The following is an 18,462-nucleotide window of genomic DNA, read 5'->3' on the forward strand; positions in this document are numbered from 1 at the left end:
ACACACACACACACACACACACACACACACACACACACACACACACACACACACACACACACACACACACACACACACACACACACACACACACACACACACACAGGAGATAGGCTGCTGATAGTTTAGGTCCCCATAGTATCACAGCTATTTTATCTGAAAGGAACACACTCACAGACAGAACGTCTGCTCAAACACAGACAAAACACTCTGGCTCACAGAGACAGATAAATGACTTATAAAAGGGACAATCTGGGATTCAAACTACAATAAAATGGCCGCTTTATTTTGGTAAACAGCTGAATCAGGCAGGAGAAATATAACCACTCTCAAATTCATAGACAAAGATATAGATGCAGGGACTGACCATCCACGTGATTATAGTTTTAACAATATTTTGAAGCTACAGGCTACAGTGTTTGTTTACAAACAATGGAGTAAAACAAGCTTATATTTGGGGTTTTGATAGGTTAAGATGGTTGCACTAAGCTCAAGAGGTATTTATAAATTATATATTCTTCAAGAATTAATGGCTATATACCATTCAATTCAAAGTAAAAAAATATATATAATCCCGGATTGCCTCTTTAACTAACAGTGGTTTGTTGGCAGAGAGTTTGAACTCTAGAGGACTAACACACTGTAGGAGCCATTACGGCCCCTACAGACATGTGGAGAAGGAAAATGTCAACATACCCACAATAAGAGTGTGTGTGTGTGTGTGTGCGTGTGTGTATAAAAAGCAGAGACACAGAAAGAGAGACAGAAAGACGACTGAAAGACAGAGACATTGTCTACCATTGTCTTTTTCTGCTCCAATGTAACCATGAATGGTCTCTCTCTCCCCCCTCTCTCTCTCCTGATGGCCGTGCTACTCCCCCAATACATTGCTCTGACACACTCTGAGCTTCTGTCATGACCCACCCAGTAGCTGACTGAGAATCAGGGTGTGTAGTGTCATGACCCCCCCAGTAGCTGACTGAGAATCAGGGTGTGTAGTGTCATGACCCCCCCAGTAGCTGACTGAGAATCAGGGTTTGTAGTGTCATGACCCCCCCAGTAGCTGACTGGGAATCAGGGTGTGTAGTGTCATGAACCCCCCAGTAGCTGACTGAGAATCAGGGTGTGTAGTGTCATGACCCCCCCCCCCCCCCCAGTAGCTGACTGAGAATCAGGGTTTGTAGTGTCATGACCCCCCCAGTAGCTGACTGAGAATCAGGGTTTGTAGTGTCATGACCCCCCCCCAGTAGCTGACTGAGATTCAGGGTTTGTAGTGTCATGAACCCCCCAGTAGCTGACTGAGAATCAGGGTGTGTAGTGTCATGACCCACCCAGTAGCTGACTGAGAATCAAGGTGTGTAGTGTCATGACCCCCCCCCCCCCCCCCCCCCCCCCCCCCCCCCCCAGTAGCTGGAGGTCATTTTGCAGGGCTCGGGCAGTGCACCTCCTTGCACAAAGGCGGAGATGTAGCGGTCCTGCTGCTGGGTTGTTGCCCTCCTACGGCCTCCTCCACGTCTCCTGATGTACTGGCCTGTCTCCTGGTAGCGCCTGCATGCTCTGGACACTACGCTGACAGACACAGCAAACCTTTTTGCCACAGTTCGCATTGATGTGCCATCCTGGATGAACTGCACTACCTGAGCCACTTGTGTGGGTTGTAGACTCCATCTCATGCTACCACTAGAGTGAGAGCACCGCCAGCATTCAAAAGTGACCAAAACATCAGCCAGGAAGCATAGGAACTGAGAAGTAGTCTGTGGTCACCACCTGTAGAATCACTCCTGTTTTGGGGGGTGTCTTGCTAATTGCCTATAATTTCCACCTTTTGTCTATTCCATTTGCACAACAGCATGTGAAATTTATTGTCAATCAGTGTTGCTTCCTAAGTGGACAGTTTGATTTCACAGAAGTGTGATTGACTTGGAGTTACATTGTGTTATTTAAGTGTTCCCTTTATTTTTTTGAGCAGTGTATATATATACAGTTGAAGTCTGAAGTTTACATACACTTAGGCTGGAGTCATTAAAACGTGTTTTTCAACCACTCCACAAATGTCTTGTTAACAAACTATAGTTTTGGCAAGTCGGTTAGGACATCTACTTTGTGCATGACACAAGTAACTTTTCCAACAATTGTTTACAGACAGATTATTTCACTCACTGTATCACAATTCCAGTGGGTCAGAAGTTTACATTCACTAAGTTGACTGTGCCTTTAAACAGCTTGGAAAATTCCAGAAATGATTTAATAGCTTTAGAAGCTTCTGATGGGCTAATTGACATCATTTGACTCAATTGGACGTGTACCTGTGGATGAATTTCAAGGCCTACCTTCAAACTCAGTGTCTCTTTGCTTAACATCATGGGAAAATTAAAAGAAATCAGCCAAGACCTCAGAAAAAAAATTGTAGACCTCCACAAGTCTGGTTCATTCTTGGGAGCAATTTTCAAATGCCTGAAGACACGTTCTGTCTCCTAGATATGAACGTACTTTGGTGCAAAAAGTGCAAATCAATCCCAGAACAACAGCAAAGGACCCTGCGAAGATGCTGGAGGAAACAGGTACAAAAGTATCTATTTCCACAGTAAAACAAGTCCTATATCGACATAATCTGAACGGCCGCTCAGCAAGGAAGAAGCGACTGCTCAAAAACCGCCATAAAAAAGCTAGACTTCGGTTTGCAACTGCACATGGGGACAAAGATTGTACTTTTTGGAGAAATGTCCTCTGGTCCAATTAAACAAAAATAAAACTGTTTGGCATAATGACCATTGTTATGTTTGGAGAAAAAAGGGGGAGGCTTGCAAGCCGAAGAACACCATCCCAACCGTGAAGCACGAGGGTGGCAGCATCATGTTGTGGGGGTGCTTTGCTGCAGGAGGGACTGGTGCACGTCACAAAATAGATGGCATCATGAGGGTGGAAAATTATGTGGATATATTGAAGCAACATCTCAAGACATCAGTCAGGTAGTTAAAGCTTGGTCGCAAATGGGTCTTCCAAATGGACAATGACCCCAAGCATACTTCCAAAGTTGTGGCAAAATGGCTTAAGGACAACAAAATCAAGGTATTGGAGTGGCCATAATAAAGCCCTGACCTCAATCCAAAATAAATTTTGTGGGCAGAACTGACAATTATTGTGTGAGCAAGGAGGCCTACAAACCTGACTCACCCAACTTATTGTGGGAAGTTTGTGGAAGGTGTCACGTTCCTGACCTGTTTTCTGGTGTTTTTTATGTGTGTGATGGTCAGGGCGTGAGTTTTGGGTGGGCAGTCTATGTTTTCCGTTTCTATGTTGGTTTTGGGTTGCCTGGTATGGCTCTTGATTAGAGGCAGGTGTTTTGCGTTTTCCTCTAATTGAGAGTCATATTAAGGTAGGGTGTTCTCACTGTTTGTTTGTGGGTGATTGTCACTGTGTCTGTGTTTGTTGCACCACACGGTACTGTCTCGTCTCGTTCGTTCGGTCGTTCCTGTTTATGTGTTCCTCGTTTCATGTAAGTTCTTAGTTTAGGTCTGTCTAGTTCGTTTTGTTGTTTTGTAAAATTATTCAAGTGTTCTTCGTGTGTTTAGTTTCGTCTTGTTAAATAAAGTTAATTATGTATTCACAACCCGCTGCGCCTTGGTCAACTCACTCACCGAAAGAGAGCCGTTACAGAATCACCCACCAAACCCAGATCAAGCAGCGGGTTAACGGACAGCAACGACAGCAGCAGCGCAAGAAGGAGGAATGGACTTGGGAGGATGTTTTGGACGGGAAAGGTTGCTACACATGGGAGGAGATCCTGGCTGGAAGGGATCGCCTCCCATGGGAACAGCTGGAGGCACTGAGGAGAGCAGAGGCAACCGGAGAAGGGAACCGGAGTTATGAGGGGACGCGTCTAGCACGGAAGCCCGAAAAGCCCGTGAGTACCACCCAAAAATTTCTTGGGGGGGGGCTAAGAGGTAGTGGGCCGAGGGCAGGTAGGAGACCTGCGCCCACTTCCCAGGCTAACCGTGGAGAGCGGGAGTACGGGCAGACACCATGTTACGCAGTAGAGCGCACGGTGTCTCCTGTACGGGTGCATAGCCCAGTGCGTGTTATTCCACCTCCCCGCACTGGACGGGCTACGGGGAGCATGCAACCAGGTAAGGTTGGGCAGGCTCAGTGCTCAAGGGAGCCAGTACGCCTACACGGTCCGGTATTTCCGGCGCTACCTCCTCGCCCCAGCCCAGTACCACCAGTGCCTACACCATGCACCAGGCTTCCAGTGCGTTTTAAGAGCCCTGTTCCTCCTCCACGCACTCTCCCTATGGTGCGTGTCTCCAGCCCAGTGCCTCCAGTTCCGGCACCACGCACTAAGCCATCTGTGCGTCTCCAGAGCCCTGTACGCACTGTTCCTTCTCCCCGCACTCGCCCTGAGGTGCGTGCCCTCAGCCCGGTACCTCCAGTTCCGGTACCACGCACCAGGCCTATAGTGCGCTTCGAGAGGTCAGTGTGCCCTGTCCCTGCTCCCCGCACTAGCCTTGAAGTGCGTGCCGTCATCCCGGTACCTCCAGTTCCGGCACCACGCACCAGGCCTACTGTGCGCCTCAGCAGGGCAGAGTCGGCCGTCTGCCCAACGCCTTCTGCACTGCCTGTCTGCCCAGCTCCGTCTGAGCCATCTGTCTGCCCAGCGCCGTCTGAGCCATCTGTTTGCCCAGCGCCGTCTGAGCCATCTGTCTGTCCAGCGCCGTCTGAGCCATCTGTCTGCCCAGCGCCGTCTGAGCCATCTGTCTGCCCAGCGCCGTCTGAGCCATCTGTCTGCCCAGCGCCGTCTGAGCCATCTGCCTGCCCAGCGCCGTCTGAGCCATCTGTCTGCCCAGCGCCGTCTGAGCCATCTGTCTGCCCAGCGCCGTCTGAGCCATCTGTCTGCCCAGCGCCTTCTGAGCCATCTGTCTGCCCAGCGCCTTCTGAGCCATCCGTCTGCCACGAGCCATTAGAGCCGCCCGTCTGTCCCGAGCCATTAGAGCCGTCCGTCAGTCAGGAGCCGCTAGAGCCGTCCGTCAGTCAGGAGCCGCTAGAGCCGTCCGTCAGTCAGGAGCCGCCAGAGCCGCCAGCCAGTCAGGAGCCGCCAGAGCCGCCAGCCAGTCAGGAGCTGCCAGAGCCGCCAGCCAGTCAGGAGCTGCCAGAGCCGCCAGCCAGTCAGGAGCTGCCAGAGCCGCCAGCCAGTCAGGAGCTGCCAGAGCCGCCAGCCAGTCAGGAGCTGCCAGAGACGCCAGCCAGTCAGGAGCTGCCAGAGACGCCCTCCGGTCATGAGCTGCCCTCCGGTCATGAGCTGCCCTCCGGTCATGAGCTGCCCTCCGGTCATGAGCTGCCCTCCAGTCATGAGCTGCCCTACAGTCATGAGCTGCCCTACAGTCATGAGCTGCCCTACAGTCATGAGCTGCCCTACAGTCATGAGCTGCCACTCAGTCATGAGCTGCCACTCAGTCATGAGCTGCCACTCAGTCCGGACCTGCCAGAGTCCCTCAGCCCGGACCTGCCAGAGTCCCTCAGCCCGGACCTGCCAGAGTCCCTCAGCCCGGACCTGCCAGAGTCCCTCAGCCCGGACCTGCCAAAGTCCCTCAGCCCGGACCTGCCAGAGTCCCTCAGCCCGGACCTGCCAGAGTCCCTCAGCCCGGACCTGCCAGAGTCCCTCAGCCCGGACCTGCCCCTTATCCCGGTGCTGCCCCTTATCCCGGTGCTGCCCCTTATCCCGGTGCTGCCCCTTATCCCGGTGCTGCCCCTTATCCCGGTGCTGCTCCTTCATTTAGGTGGTTTTAGTTGGAGGGTGGTCATTGGGAGGGGGATACAGAAGCGGGGAGTGACTATGGTGGTGTGGGGACAGCGTCCGGAGCCTGAGCCACCACCGTGGTCAGATGCCCACCCAGACCCTCCCCTGGACTTTGTGCTGGTGCGCCCGGCGTTCGCACCTTGAGGGGGGGGTTCTGTCACGTTCCTGACCTGTTTTATGGTGTTTTTTATGTGTGTGATGGTCAGGGCGTGAGTTTTGGGTGGGCAGTCTATGTTTTCCGTTTCTATGTTGGTTTTGGGTTGCCTGGTATGGCTCTTGATTAGAGGCAGGTGTTTTGCGTTTTCCTCTAATTGAGAGTCATATTAAGGTAGGGTGTTCTCACTGTTTGTTTGTGGGTGATTGTCACTGTGTCTGTGTTTGTTGCACCACACGGTACTGTCTCGTCTCGTTCGTTCGGTCGTTCCTGTTTATGTGTTCCTCGTTTCATGTAAGTTCTTAGTTTAGGTCTGTCTAGTTCGTTTTGTTGTTTTGTAAAATTATTCAAGTGTTCTTCGTGTGTTTAGTTTCGTCTTGTTAAATAAAGTTAATTATGTATTCACAACCCGCTGCGCCTTGGTCAACTCACTCACCGAAAGAGAGCCGTTACAGAATCACCCACCAAACCCAGATCAAGCAGCGAGTTAACGGACAGCAACGACAGCAGCAGCGCAAGAAGGAGGAATGGACTTGGGAGGATGTTTTGGACGGGAAAGGTTGCTACACATGGGAGGAGATCCTGGCTGGAAGGGATCGCCTCCCATGGGAACAGCTGGAGGCACTGAGGAGAGCAGAGGCAACCGGAGAAGGGAACCGGAGTTATGAGGGGACGCGTCTAGCACGGAAGCCCGAAAAGCCCGTGAGTACCACCCAAAAAATTATTGGGGGGGGGCTAAGAGGTAGTGGGCCGAGGGCAGGTAGGAGACCTGCGCCCACTTCCCAGGCTAACCGTGGAGAGCGGGAGTACGGGCAGACACCATGTTACGCAGTAGAGCGCACGGTGTCTCCTGTACGGGTGCATAGCCCAGTGCGTGTTATTCCCCCTCCCCGCACCTCCCCGCAAAGTTCATTATGTATTCACAACCCGCTGCGCCTTGGTCAACTCACTCACCGAAAGAGAGCCGTTACAGAAGGCTACCTGAAGCGTTTGACCCAAGTTAAACAATTTAAAGGCAATGCTACCAAATAATAATTGAGTGCATGTTAACGTCTGACCCACTGGAAATGTGCTGAAAGAAATAAAACCTGAAATAAATCATTCTCTCTACTATTATTCTGACATTTCACATTCTTAAAATAAAGTGGTGATCCTAACTGACCTAAAACAGGGACTTTTTACTAGGATTAAATGTCAGGAATTGGGAAAAACTGAGTTTAAACGTATTTCGCTGAGGTGTACGTAAACTTCCTACTTCAACTGTATGTACAGAGAGAGAGAAAAAAGCTCTTTGCTTTTAGCACAGTATTAGAGAGAGAGAGAGAGAGAGAGACAGAGAGACAGAGAGAGAGAGAGAGAGACAGAGAGAGAGAGAGAGACAAAGAGAGAGAGAGAGAGACAGAGAAAGAGACAGAGAGAGTGATGGAATGATCTGTCTAAAGTGAGTAGCTGCAGCATCATATAAACATCAGTTAAATGTTAGTGATAGCACACACATGGAGAAGATCCTTTAGAGTACCACACACACACACACACACACACACACACACACACCAGAGGAGAGTGAATCAGTTGAACCTCTGCCATGCTGTCTCTTTTCTCTCATCCTGTATCATGTATTTAACATATATCTGAAGAAACACTGTTCTTTCACATGTTATCAGCTGGGATAAAGGGACATTTAAAGAAGATCATGTTAAGACGGAGAATAAAACTATCTTTGTGCACGTTGATCATTTTGTAGAGATGTAATCAGTTCAATGTCAAGGTACCACTGTCTTCATGACTCTTTATTCGCTGTCCCAACTGATGTTTATGTTTTAACTGAACAAACATTGTGTGTGTGTGTGTGTAGCTTGCCAGACAAAGCGTCAGCGGTGGAAGAGAGGTAGAACATATCCTGGTGTAAATTATTAACAGAGGCCATCTGGAGTGGAGCTAGTCTCTCCAGCCTGAACACACACACACACACACACACACACACACACACACTTGCAACCACAATTACACACTATCACTCTCTTTCTCAAACAAACAGCAAGGCCTCTTTTATCAGTGTGATTGTCTCAGGCCTCTTTTATCAGTGTGATTGTCTCAGGCCTCCTTTATCAGTGTGATTGTCTCAGGCCTCTTTTATCAGTGTGATTGTCTCAGGCCTCTTTTATCAGTGTGATTGTCTCAGGCCTCCTTTAGCAGTGTGATTGTCTCAGGCCTCCTTTATCAGTGTGATTGTCTCAGGCCTCCTTTATCAGTGTGATTGTCTCAGGCCTCTTTTATCAGTGTGATTGTCTCAGGTCTCCTTTATCAGTGTGATTGTCTCAGGTCTCTTTTATCAGTGTGATTGTCTCAGGCCTCTTTTATCAGTGTTATTGTCTCAGGCCTCTTTTATCAGTGTGATTGTCTCAGGTCTCCTTTATCAGTGTGATTGTCTCAGGTCTCTTTTATCAGTGTGATTGTCTCAGGCCTCTTTTATCAGTGTGATTGTCTCAGGCCTCCTTTATCAGTGTGATTGTCTCAGGTCTCTTTTATCAGTGTGATTGTCTCAGGCCTCTTTTATCAGTGTGATTGTCTCAGGCCTCCTTTATCAGTGTGATTGTCTCAGGTCTCTTTTATCAGTGTGATTGTCTCAGGTCTCTTTTATCAGTGTGATTGTCTCAGGCCTCTTTTATCAGTGTGATTGTCTCAGGCCTCTTTTATCAGTGTGATTGTCTCAGGTCTCTTTTATCAGTGTGATTGTCTCAGGTCTCTTTTATCAGTGTGATTGTCTCAGGTCTCTTTTAGCAGTGTGATTGTCTCAGGTCTCCTTTATCAGTGTGATTGTCTCAGGTTGCCTTTAGCAGTGTGATTGTCTCAGGTCTCCTTTATCAGTGTGATTGTCTCAGGTCTCTTTTAGCAGTGTGATTGTCTCAGGTCTCCTTTATCAGTGTGATTGTCTCAGGTCTCCTTTAGCAGTGTGATTGTCTCAGGTCTCTTTTAGCAGTGTGATTGTCTCAGGTCTCTTTTAGCAGTGTGATTGTCTCAGGTCTCCTTTATCAGTGTGATTGTCTCAGGTCTCCTTTATCAGTGTGATTGTCTCAGGTCTCTTTTAGCAGTGTGATTGTCTCAGGTCTCCTTTATCAGTGTGATTGTCTCAGGTCTCCTTTATCAGTGTGATTGTCTCAGGTCTCCTTTATCAGTGTGATTGTCTCAGGTCTCCTTTATCAGTGTGATTGTCTCAGGTCTCCTTTATCAGTGTGATTGTCTCAGGTCTCTTTTAGCAGTGTGATTGTCTCAGGTCTCTTTTAGCAGTGTGATTGTCTCAGGTCTCCTTTATCAGTGTGATTGTCTCAGGTCTCCTTTATCAGTGTGATTGTCTCAGGTCTCCTTTATCAGTGTGATTGTCTCAGGTCTCTTTTATCAGTGTGATTGTCTCAGGCCTCCTTTATCAGTGTGATTGTCTCAGGTCTCCTTTATCAGTGTGATTGTCTCAGGTCTCTTTTATCAGTGTGATTGTCTCAGGCCTCCTTTATCAGTGTGATTGTCTCAGGTCTCCTTTAGCAGTGTGATTGTCTCAGGCCTCCTTTAGCAGTGTGATTGTCTCAGGCCTCCTTTAGCAGTGTGATTGTCTCAGGTCTCTTTTATCAGTGTGATTGTCTCAGGTCTCTTTTATCAGTGTGATTGTCTCAGGCCTCCTTTAGCAGTGTGATTGTCTCAGGCCTCCTTTAGCAGTGTGATTGTCTCAGGTCTCCTTTATCAGTGTGATTGTCTCAGGTCTATTTTATCAGTGTGATTGTCTCAGGCCTCTTTTATCAGTGTGATTGTCTCAGGCCTCTTTTATCAGTGTGATTGTCTCAGGCCTCTTTTATCAGTGTGATTGTCTCAGGTCTCCTTTAGCAGTGTGATTGTCTCAGGTTGCCTTTAGCAGTGTGAGTGTCTCAGGTTGCCTTTAGCAGTGTGATTGTCTCAGGCCTCTTTTATCAGTGTGATTGTCTCAGGTTGCCTTTAGCAGTGTGATTGTCTCAGGTCTCTTTTATCAGTGTGAGTGTCTCAGGTTGCCTTTAGCAGTGTGATTGTCTCAGGTCTCTTTTAGCAGTGTGATTGTCTCAGGTCTCTTTTATCAGTGTGATTGTCTCAGGTCTCTTTTAGCAGTGTGATTGTCTCAGGTCTCTTTTATCAGTGTGATTGTCTCAGGCCTCTTTTATCAGTGTGATTGTCTCAGGCCTCTTTTATCAGTGTGATTGTCTCAGGTCTCCTTTATCAGTGTGATTGTCTCAGGTTGCCTTTAGCAGTGTGATTGTCTCAGGTCTCTTTTATCAGTGTGATTGTCTCAGGTCTCTTTTAGCAGTGTGATTGTCTCAGGTCTCTTTTATCAGTGTGATTGTCTCAGGCCTCTTTTATCAGTGTGATTGTCTCAGGCCTCTTTTATCAGTGTGATTGTCTCAGGTCTCCTTTAGCAGTGTGAGTGTCTCAGGTTGCCTTTAGCAGTGTGATTGTCTCAGGTCTCTTTTATCAGTGTGAGTGTCTCAGGTTGCCTTTAGCAGTGTGATTGTCTCAGGTCTCTTTTAGCAGTGTGATTGTCTCAGGTCTCTTTTATCAGTGTGATTGTCTCAGGTCTCTTTTAGCAGTGTGATTGTCTCAGGTCTCTTTTAGCAGTGTGATTGTCTCAGGTCTCTTTTATCAGTGTGATTGTCTCAGGTCTCTTTTAGCAGTGTGATTGTCTCAGGTCTCTTTTATCAGTGTGATTGTCTCAGGCCTCTTTTATCAGTGTGATTGTCTCAGGTTGCCTTTAGCAGTGTGATTGTCTCAGGTTGCCTTTAGCAGTGTGATTGTCTCAGGCCTCCTTTATCAGTGTGATTGTCTCAGGCCTCCTTTATCAGTGTGATTGTCTCAGGTCTCTTTTATCAGTGTGATTGTCTCAGGTCTCTTTTATCAGTGTGATTGTCTCAGGTTGCCTTTAGCAGTGTGATTGTCTCAGGTTGCCTTTAGCAGTGTGATTGTCTCAGGCCTCCTTTATCAGTGTGATTGTCTCAGGCCTCCTTTATCAGTGTGATTGTCTCAGGCCTCCTTTATCAGTGTGATTGTCTCAGGTCTCTTTTATCAGTGTGATTGTCTCAGGTCTCTTTTATCAGTGTGATTGTCTCAGGTCTCTTTTAGCAGTGTGAGTGTCTCAGGTCTCTTTTATCAGTGTGATTGTCTCAGGTCTCTTTTATCAGTGTGATTGTCTCAGGTTGCCTTTAGCAGTGTGATTGTCTCAGGTTGCCTTTAGCAGTGTGATTGTCTCAGGTCTCTTTTATCAGTGTGATTGTCTCAGGTTGCCTTTAGCAGTGTGATTGTCTCAGGTCTATTTTATCAGTGTGAGTGTCTCAGGTTGCCTTTAGCAGTGTGATTGTCTCAGGTCTCTTTTATCAGTGTGATTGTCTCAGGTCTCTTTTATCAGTGTGATTGTCTCAGGTTGCCTTTAGCAGTGTGATTGTCTCAGGTCTCTTTTATCAGTGTGATTGTCTCAGGCCTCCTTTAGCAGTGTGATTGTCTCAGGCCTCCTTTATCAGTGTGATTGTCTCAGGCCTCCTTTAGCAGTGTGATTGTCTCAGGCCTCCTTTATCAGTGTGATTGTCTCAGGCCTCCTTTATCAGTGTGATTGTCTCAGGTCTCTTTTATCAGTGTGATTGTCTCAGGCCTCCTTTATCAGTGTGATTGTCTCAGGTCTCTTTTAGCAGTGTGAGTGTCTCAGGTTGCCTTTAGCAGTGTGAGTGTCTCAGGCCTCTTTTAGCAGTGTGATTGTCTCAGGTCTCTTTTATCAGTGTGATTGTCTCAGGTCTCTTTTATCAGTGTGATTGTCTCAGGTCTATTTTATCAGTGTGATTGTCTCAGGTCTATTTTATCAGTGTGAGTGTCTCAGGCCTCTTTTATCAGTGTGAGTGTCTCAGGTCTCTTTTATCAGTGTGAGTGTCTCAGGTTGCCTTTAGCAGTGTGATTGTCTCAGGTCTCTTTTATCAGTGTGATTGTCTCAGGTCTCTTTTATCAGTGTGATTGTCTCAGGTCTATTTTATCAGTGTGATTGTCTCAGGTCTCTTTTATCAGTGTGATTGTCTCAGGTCTCTTTTATCAGTGTGATTGTCTCAGGTCTCTTTTATCAGTGTGATTGTCTCAGGTCTCTTTTATCAGTGTGATTGTCTCAGGTCTCTTTTATCAGTGTGATTGTCTCAGGTCTCTTTTAGCAGTGTGATTGTCTCAGGTCTATTTTATCAGTGTGATTGTCTCAGGTCTCCTTTAGCAGTGTGATTGTCTCAGGCCTCTTTTATCAGTGTGATTGTCTCAGGTCTATTTTATCAGTGTGATTGTCTCAGGTATCTTTTAGCATTGGGATTGTCTCAGGCCTCTTTTATCAGTGTGATTGTCTCAGGTCTATTTTATCAGTGTGATTGTCTCAGGTATCTTTTAGCATTGGGATTGTCTCAGGCCTCTTTTATCAGTGTGATTGTCTCAGGTCTATTTTATCAGTGTGATTGTCTCAGGTCTCCTTTAGCAGTGTGATTGTCTCAGGCCTCTTTTATCAGTGTGATTGTCTCAGGTCTCCTTTATCAGTGTGATTGTCTCAGGTTGCCTTTAGCAGTGTGATTGTCTCAGGTCTCTTTTAGCAGTGTGAGTGTCTCAGGTTGCCTTTAGCAGTGTGAGTGTCTCAGGTCTCTTTTATCAGTGTGATTGTCTCAGGCCTCTTTTATCAGTGTGATTGTCTCAGGTTGCCTTTAGCAGTGTGAGTGTCTCAGGTCTCTTTTATCAGTGTGATTGTCTCAGGCCTCTTTTATCAGTGTGATTGTCTCAGGTTGCCTTTAGCAGTGTGATTGTCTCAGGTCTCTTTTAGCAGTGTGAGTGTCTCAGGTTGCCTTTAGCAGTGTGAGTGTCTCAGGTCTCTTTTAGCAGTGTGATTGTCTCAGGTTGCCTTTAGCAGTGTGAGTGTCTCAGGTTGCCTTTAGCAGTGTGAGTGTCTCAGGTCTCTTTTAGCAGTGTGATTGTCTCAGGTTGCCTTTAGCAGTGTGAATGTCTCAGGTTGCCTTTAGCAGTGTGAGTGTCTCAGGTTGCCTTTAGCAGTGTGAGTGTCTCAGGTTGCATTTAGCAGTGTGAGTGTCTCAGGTTGCCTTTAGCAGTGTGATTGTCTCAGGTTGCCTTTAGCAGTGTGAGTGTCTCAGGTTGCCTTTAGCAGTGTGAGTGTCTCAGGTTGCCTTTAGCAGTGTGAGTGTCTCAGGTTGCCTTTAGCAGTGTGAGTGTCTCAGGTCTCTTTTAGCAGTGTGAGTGTCTCAGGTCTCTTTTAGCAGTGTGAGTGTCTCAGGTTGCCTTTAGCAGTGTGAGTGTCTCAGGTTGCCTTTAGCAGTGTGAGTGTCTCAGGTCTCCTTTAGCAGTGTGAGTGTCTCAGGTCTCCTTTAGCAGTGTGAGTGTCTCAGGTCTCTTTTAGCAGTGCGATTGTCTCAGGTCTCCTTTAGCAGTGCGAGTGTCTCAGGTCTCCTTTAGCAGTGTGAGTGTCTCAGGCCTCAGCTGCTGTGGGTTGTTTCAGTGTGGATTACTTCAGCTTAGAGAGGAGAGGGGATGGGTAAGATAGGAGAGGAGGGAGAAGAGGCGATGGGGGAAGAGAGGATAGGGAGAGGAGAGAGGGAGAGGCGATGGGGGAAGAGAGGATAGGGAGAGGAGAGAGGGAGAGGCGATGGGGGAAGAGAGGATAGGGAGAGGAGAGAGGGAGAGGTGATGGGGAGAAGAGGAGAGAGGGAGGAGAGGAGGGAGGAGATGCGATGGGGAGTTGAGAGGAGAGCGGATGAGGAGAGGGAGAGAAGAGAGGAGAGGGGATGAGGAGAGGATAGAGGGAGGAGAGGGGGAGAAGAGAGGAGAGAGAAGAGAGGAGAGGGGGAAACGAGAGAGGAGAGGCGATGGGGATAAGAGAGAGGAGAGAGAAAAGAGGAGATGGGGAGAAGAGAGAAGAGAGGAGAGAGAAGAGAGGAGATGGGGAGAAGAGAGGAGATGGGGAGAAGAGAGAGGCGAGAGAAGAGAGGAGATGGGGAGAAGAGAGGAGATGGGGAGAAGAGAGAGGCGAGAGAAGAGAGGAGATGGGGAGAAGAGAGGAGAGAGGGAGAGAGAAGAGAGTTGAGGAGAGAGAAGAGAGGAGAGAGGGAGAAGAAAGTTGAGGAGAGAGAAGAGAGGAGATGGGGAGAAGAGAGGAGAGAGGGAGAAGAGAGTCGATGAGAAAGAAGAGAGGAGAGAGGGAGAAGAGAGGAGACACCACACCCATAGAGCATCCTCATCACCTCTAGGTTACACTTTATCTGAACCTGGAGCCTTCATAAAGGCTACATAACACTGTCATAACCCTTCATAACACGGTCATTAGTGTTTTTTGTTTCAGCCCAGAGCTAACACACCCGATTCAACGACTCAATCTAACCATCAAGCCCTGGAATAGTGGAATCGGGGGTATTAGTGCTGGGCTGGAACAAATATGTGCAATCCTAAGGGTACTCCTGGACTGGAGCTGAGGAATGCTGGCTTTAATTAATATTAACAGTAAGGGCAAATAAAAAGCAGACTGAGGCACCTGTGAGAAAGAACTGTCTGCCCCCCCCCCCCCTCTGGTAGGGGGGAACTGTTGGCAGAGTGACACAACTCTCTTGTTACCGCCTGATGAGAACTGCATCCTGGGTAAATCACTAATGCCCAGCTGTCATTGGTCTGCACAGTGTGTGTGTGTGTGTGTGTGTGTGTGTGTGTGTGTGTGTGTGTGTGTGTGTGTGTGTGTGTGTGTGTGTGTGTGTGTGTGTGTGTGTGCTCAACAGACTGCAGGATGCTGGCCCTTTCCTCTGTGGGTTCATGTACCTTGGCTTCTGTACCTGGATCACTGGATCACAGCTCCACCCCAAGTTGTAAGGCCGTAGTGTACATCTAGCTAGCAGGACAGACTGAGGCTGGCGCCGTGGTAGACATCATCAGGACTCGACAGAGAATCAATCTGTCTGTCTGTGTCCTGGAAACTCAATTGAACTTCAATGTATAGCTTCAAGTTTCAATACAAACTGATTAACTGAATAAGGTATGTGTTGGAGTAAGCAGAGAGGAAGTGGCAAAGCAAGAGAGATTTACTCCACCCAAGATCTGTTCACGTAAGATAAGCCCTTTTTGTATGGAGGTCTATGAGAGACAGTCAAATTACATGAGGCTTATTTGATTTAATAGAAATGTCCTAATGTTTTTCCTGTTATAAATGTACTGATATATGTGAATGCACGTGAATTCCGGAAAATATTTGAAAAACGACTTAGTTGTGCTTGTTGTTCACACGCGTATCTGCTCTCTCGTTGGCTAAAATGGTCCCACCTAATCTCGCCTGCCTTCAGTCACGGAGGACAAGTATTTCCAATGTTAGAGCTGTCACTCGGCTATCTTGTCAACATGAAATATAATCTTTGGATTAAGGCAGCCGGTCACAAATAGCTCCTTGTCCCTTACGCTTGTCCATAACCCCTTGATGGGTGGTGGCATGTCTGTAGGAACTGGGTAGCTATCAGATAGGTGTTAGCATGTCTGTAGGAACTGAGTAGCTATCAGATAGGTGTTAGCATGTCTGTAGGGTCTGGGTAACTATCAGATAGGTGTTAGCATGTCTGTAGGGTCTGGGTAGCTATCAGAAAGATTTTAGCATGTCTGTAGGGTCTGGGTAGCTATCAGATAGGTGTTAGCATGTCTGTAGGGTCTGGGTAACTATCAGATAGATGTTAGTATGTCTGTAGGGTCTGGGTAGCTATCAGATAGATGTTAGCATGTCTGTAGGATCCAGGTGTCCAGGTGTCCAGGTGTCCTTTCCAGGTGTCCAGAATCCAGGTGAAAGCTATGCTCCCTTATTGATGACACTTCAATCCGTGTAGATGAAGGGGAGGAGACGGGTTAAAGAAGGATTTTTAGGCCTTCATACATGAGACATGGATTGTGTATGTGTACTATTCAGAGGGTGAATGGACAAGATAAGATATTTAAGTGCCTTTGAACGGGGTATGGTAGTAGGTGCCAGGCACATCGGTTTGTGTCAAGAATTGCAATGCTGCTGGGTTTTTCACACTCAACAGTTTGGTCCACCACCCAAAGGACATCCAGCCAACTTGACACAACTGTGGGAAGCATTGGAGTCACCATGGACCAGCATCCCTGTGGAACGCTGTGGAACGCTTTTGAGACCTTGTAGAGTCCATGCCCCAACAAATTGGTGGTGGTGGTGGGGTGATAATGGTGATAATACCCTTTTAGTGTAAGAACTGTTTGAACTGAGTTTTGGCCTGCCTGGTGACATCACCCCCCCCCCCCCCCTCCATGTTTGTTTTTGCCCTAGTACTAACACACCTGATTCAAATAATCAAAGGCTTGATGATGAGTTGATTTGTTTTATCAGGTGTGTTAGTGCCATGGCAAAACCCCTCTGGGTCTCCAGGACTGAGAAATACTACTGGTGTACTAGTTGTGTGTAGCTACATTACAGTAAATTAGACGTCTCCTGCCATAGTTGTATTGACTCAGTGTCATGAATGTTCTGTACTAAATCGTTATATCCAAGGGCCCAACGTTGACTGAACAGCATTAGGCATGAAAGTTTTCCTTTTACAAATGTCTAGAGAGATTCAACAGAACACCACTGTGGTCAATAGAGACAGACTTTAGAGAGTTGAATCCGTGTGCGCTGTCCATGGTGCTGACAGTTTGCTGAGATCATGCTACAAGGTCATGCAGTCTGTAATCGTGGCAAACTTTCAGAATAACGGACAGCGGAAACTCCCCTGCAAGTTTTCAAGACTTAAAAAAGCGAGGAGAGGGCGAAACAACATACTTACATAAGCGGTTATACGAAAATATCCATCGACTTTGGAAGCTGTCTTCGATGCTAAATATAAATATATATTTACACTTTAGAATGTATATAATATGTTTCCTTACTTGAGTAATAGCCTATCCAAATACATTTCGAAAAGCGATTTATTTCAGTCTGTAGTTCACAGCCAAGACGTATTTCACAAACGATTTCATGACATTACCTCATTTAAAAACAATGTTGTCAACCCGAGTGGCGTTCATTTTGAGTGAGTCTTCTGCGTGCAAAACATGACATTTACAAACACAAACGTTTTACCATCGAGGCTACTTACTTGAGAGAGATAAGAGAAGGAGAGAGAGCGATAAAGTCACGGTCACCGCCATATCTCCTCCGTGCCCTTCTTCCCTTCCCCGGAATCCGACGCTCAAAACTTGGATGGGGCTGTGCCGGAGTGGGGTTATTATCTCCGGGAGAGAAAGTCAAAAGTTGACGGCAAAGCGCAGCAGTAGATCCAGGACTGTCAACGCGTTCATACACCATCGAGGTCGTCAGAAATGAACCGCGTCGTGATCGTTGTTGTGGTAGCCGATCCGAACCGATCCGTTTGATGTCTGCGTCTCCGGTAATTCTCACAAACACGTGCACTCAGTCCTGATCTGATCTTTGCCCCTCCACTCTCAAGCGGTGTGTCACAATACAAATTATAAAGCGAATGCGTACGGATTCATGTGATAACATATCGATGGACGTAATGGGTCACATTGAAATTCGCGGTAACTCTGATATTGAAACAAAATCCCGTCGCTATCCTCGTCGTCCGTCGGAGTGGCCCGCGCCTTGCCTCAGACTTGCGGTTTCAGCCAAACGTCACAAACTCGCCGCGTTGACATTTGCGCTAAATTCGATCCGTGTCCCAATCTAACAGGCTACGCATGTCTACAGAACCGAGAAATATGTTTTTGCAACTGTTTAGTCCACATTTCACTGAGTATTCCCTACGCCACGTTTATAAGCATAAATGACAAACCTCTCTTTTTCAGTTGTAACTTTTGTTTTACACACCAAATGTATCATAAATGATAGGCATATGAATATATCCCGTAGGCCTATGTCTAAGCGAATGATTGTCGTTAAAACTCGGGGTGGCTCCGTGGACCACTCGGGGTTAGAATGCTCTGAGCTTCGAACTGAAATGGAACGCGTCACGTGACCCGGTGGAATCCTGAGAGAGGACGGATGGATGGATGCGCTTCTCTATTACAAAACTCAACTCTACAGAGTTCCAGATTTCGAAATTGCGCCTGGAATTATTCCCCAATATTCGACTTGCATTGACAGCTAGACTGACCCCTCATACGCAGGGGATAACCTGCCAGATGTAGGCTAATAGATGGAATAAATACATTAATAAATTAATATCTTAAACAAATAAATTAACCTAGTCCACGTTCTTTTTCATATTTTCAGAAGAATTGTTTAACAATTTCTGCAGGACTGTATCCACGCAAATTAACTGTGAGGATTGTTTAGTTAGCGGTTAATTGCGTTGTTTGAAGAAAGTGTTTTGGGACCACTAACTGCACGTGGCCTCCCCGCGAGCTCCCCAGTGTGCCTTGTGAGCGCGTGGTGGTGTATTTTATCAGTGCCTCGAGGCAGTTGGAGGCTCCTGCTGTTCTCCGTGTGATGCCGAACTTATTC

The 18,462-nt window shown here is 47.3% G+C and overlaps 1 protein-coding gene across 1 annotated transcript in view; it reads right to left on the minus strand.

Annotated features, from left to right (window-relative positions):
- The window catches only part of LOC129842084 (neuronal acetylcholine receptor subunit beta-2-like), a 31,122-nt gene extending 13,200 nt beyond the window's left edge, over positions 1–17,922 (minus strand). Inside the window, exon 1 of the mRNA XM_055910475.1 lies at positions 17,096–17,922. Within this exon, the coding sequence (XP_055766450.1) occupies positions 17,096–17,147 (52 nt within the window). The 5' untranslated portion in view covers positions 17,148–17,922. The remainder of the gene's footprint in view (positions 1–17,095) is intronic.
- Positions 17,923–18,462: the final 540 nt, after the last annotated feature.

The sequence above is a fragment of the Salvelinus fontinalis genome, unplaced genomic scaffold (assembly GCF_029448725.1).
Source record: "Salvelinus fontinalis isolate EN_2023a unplaced genomic scaffold, ASM2944872v1 scaffold_0011, whole genome shotgun sequence".
NCBI classification, from domain to species: Eukaryota; Metazoa; Chordata; class Actinopteri; order Salmoniformes; family Salmonidae; genus Salvelinus; species Salvelinus fontinalis.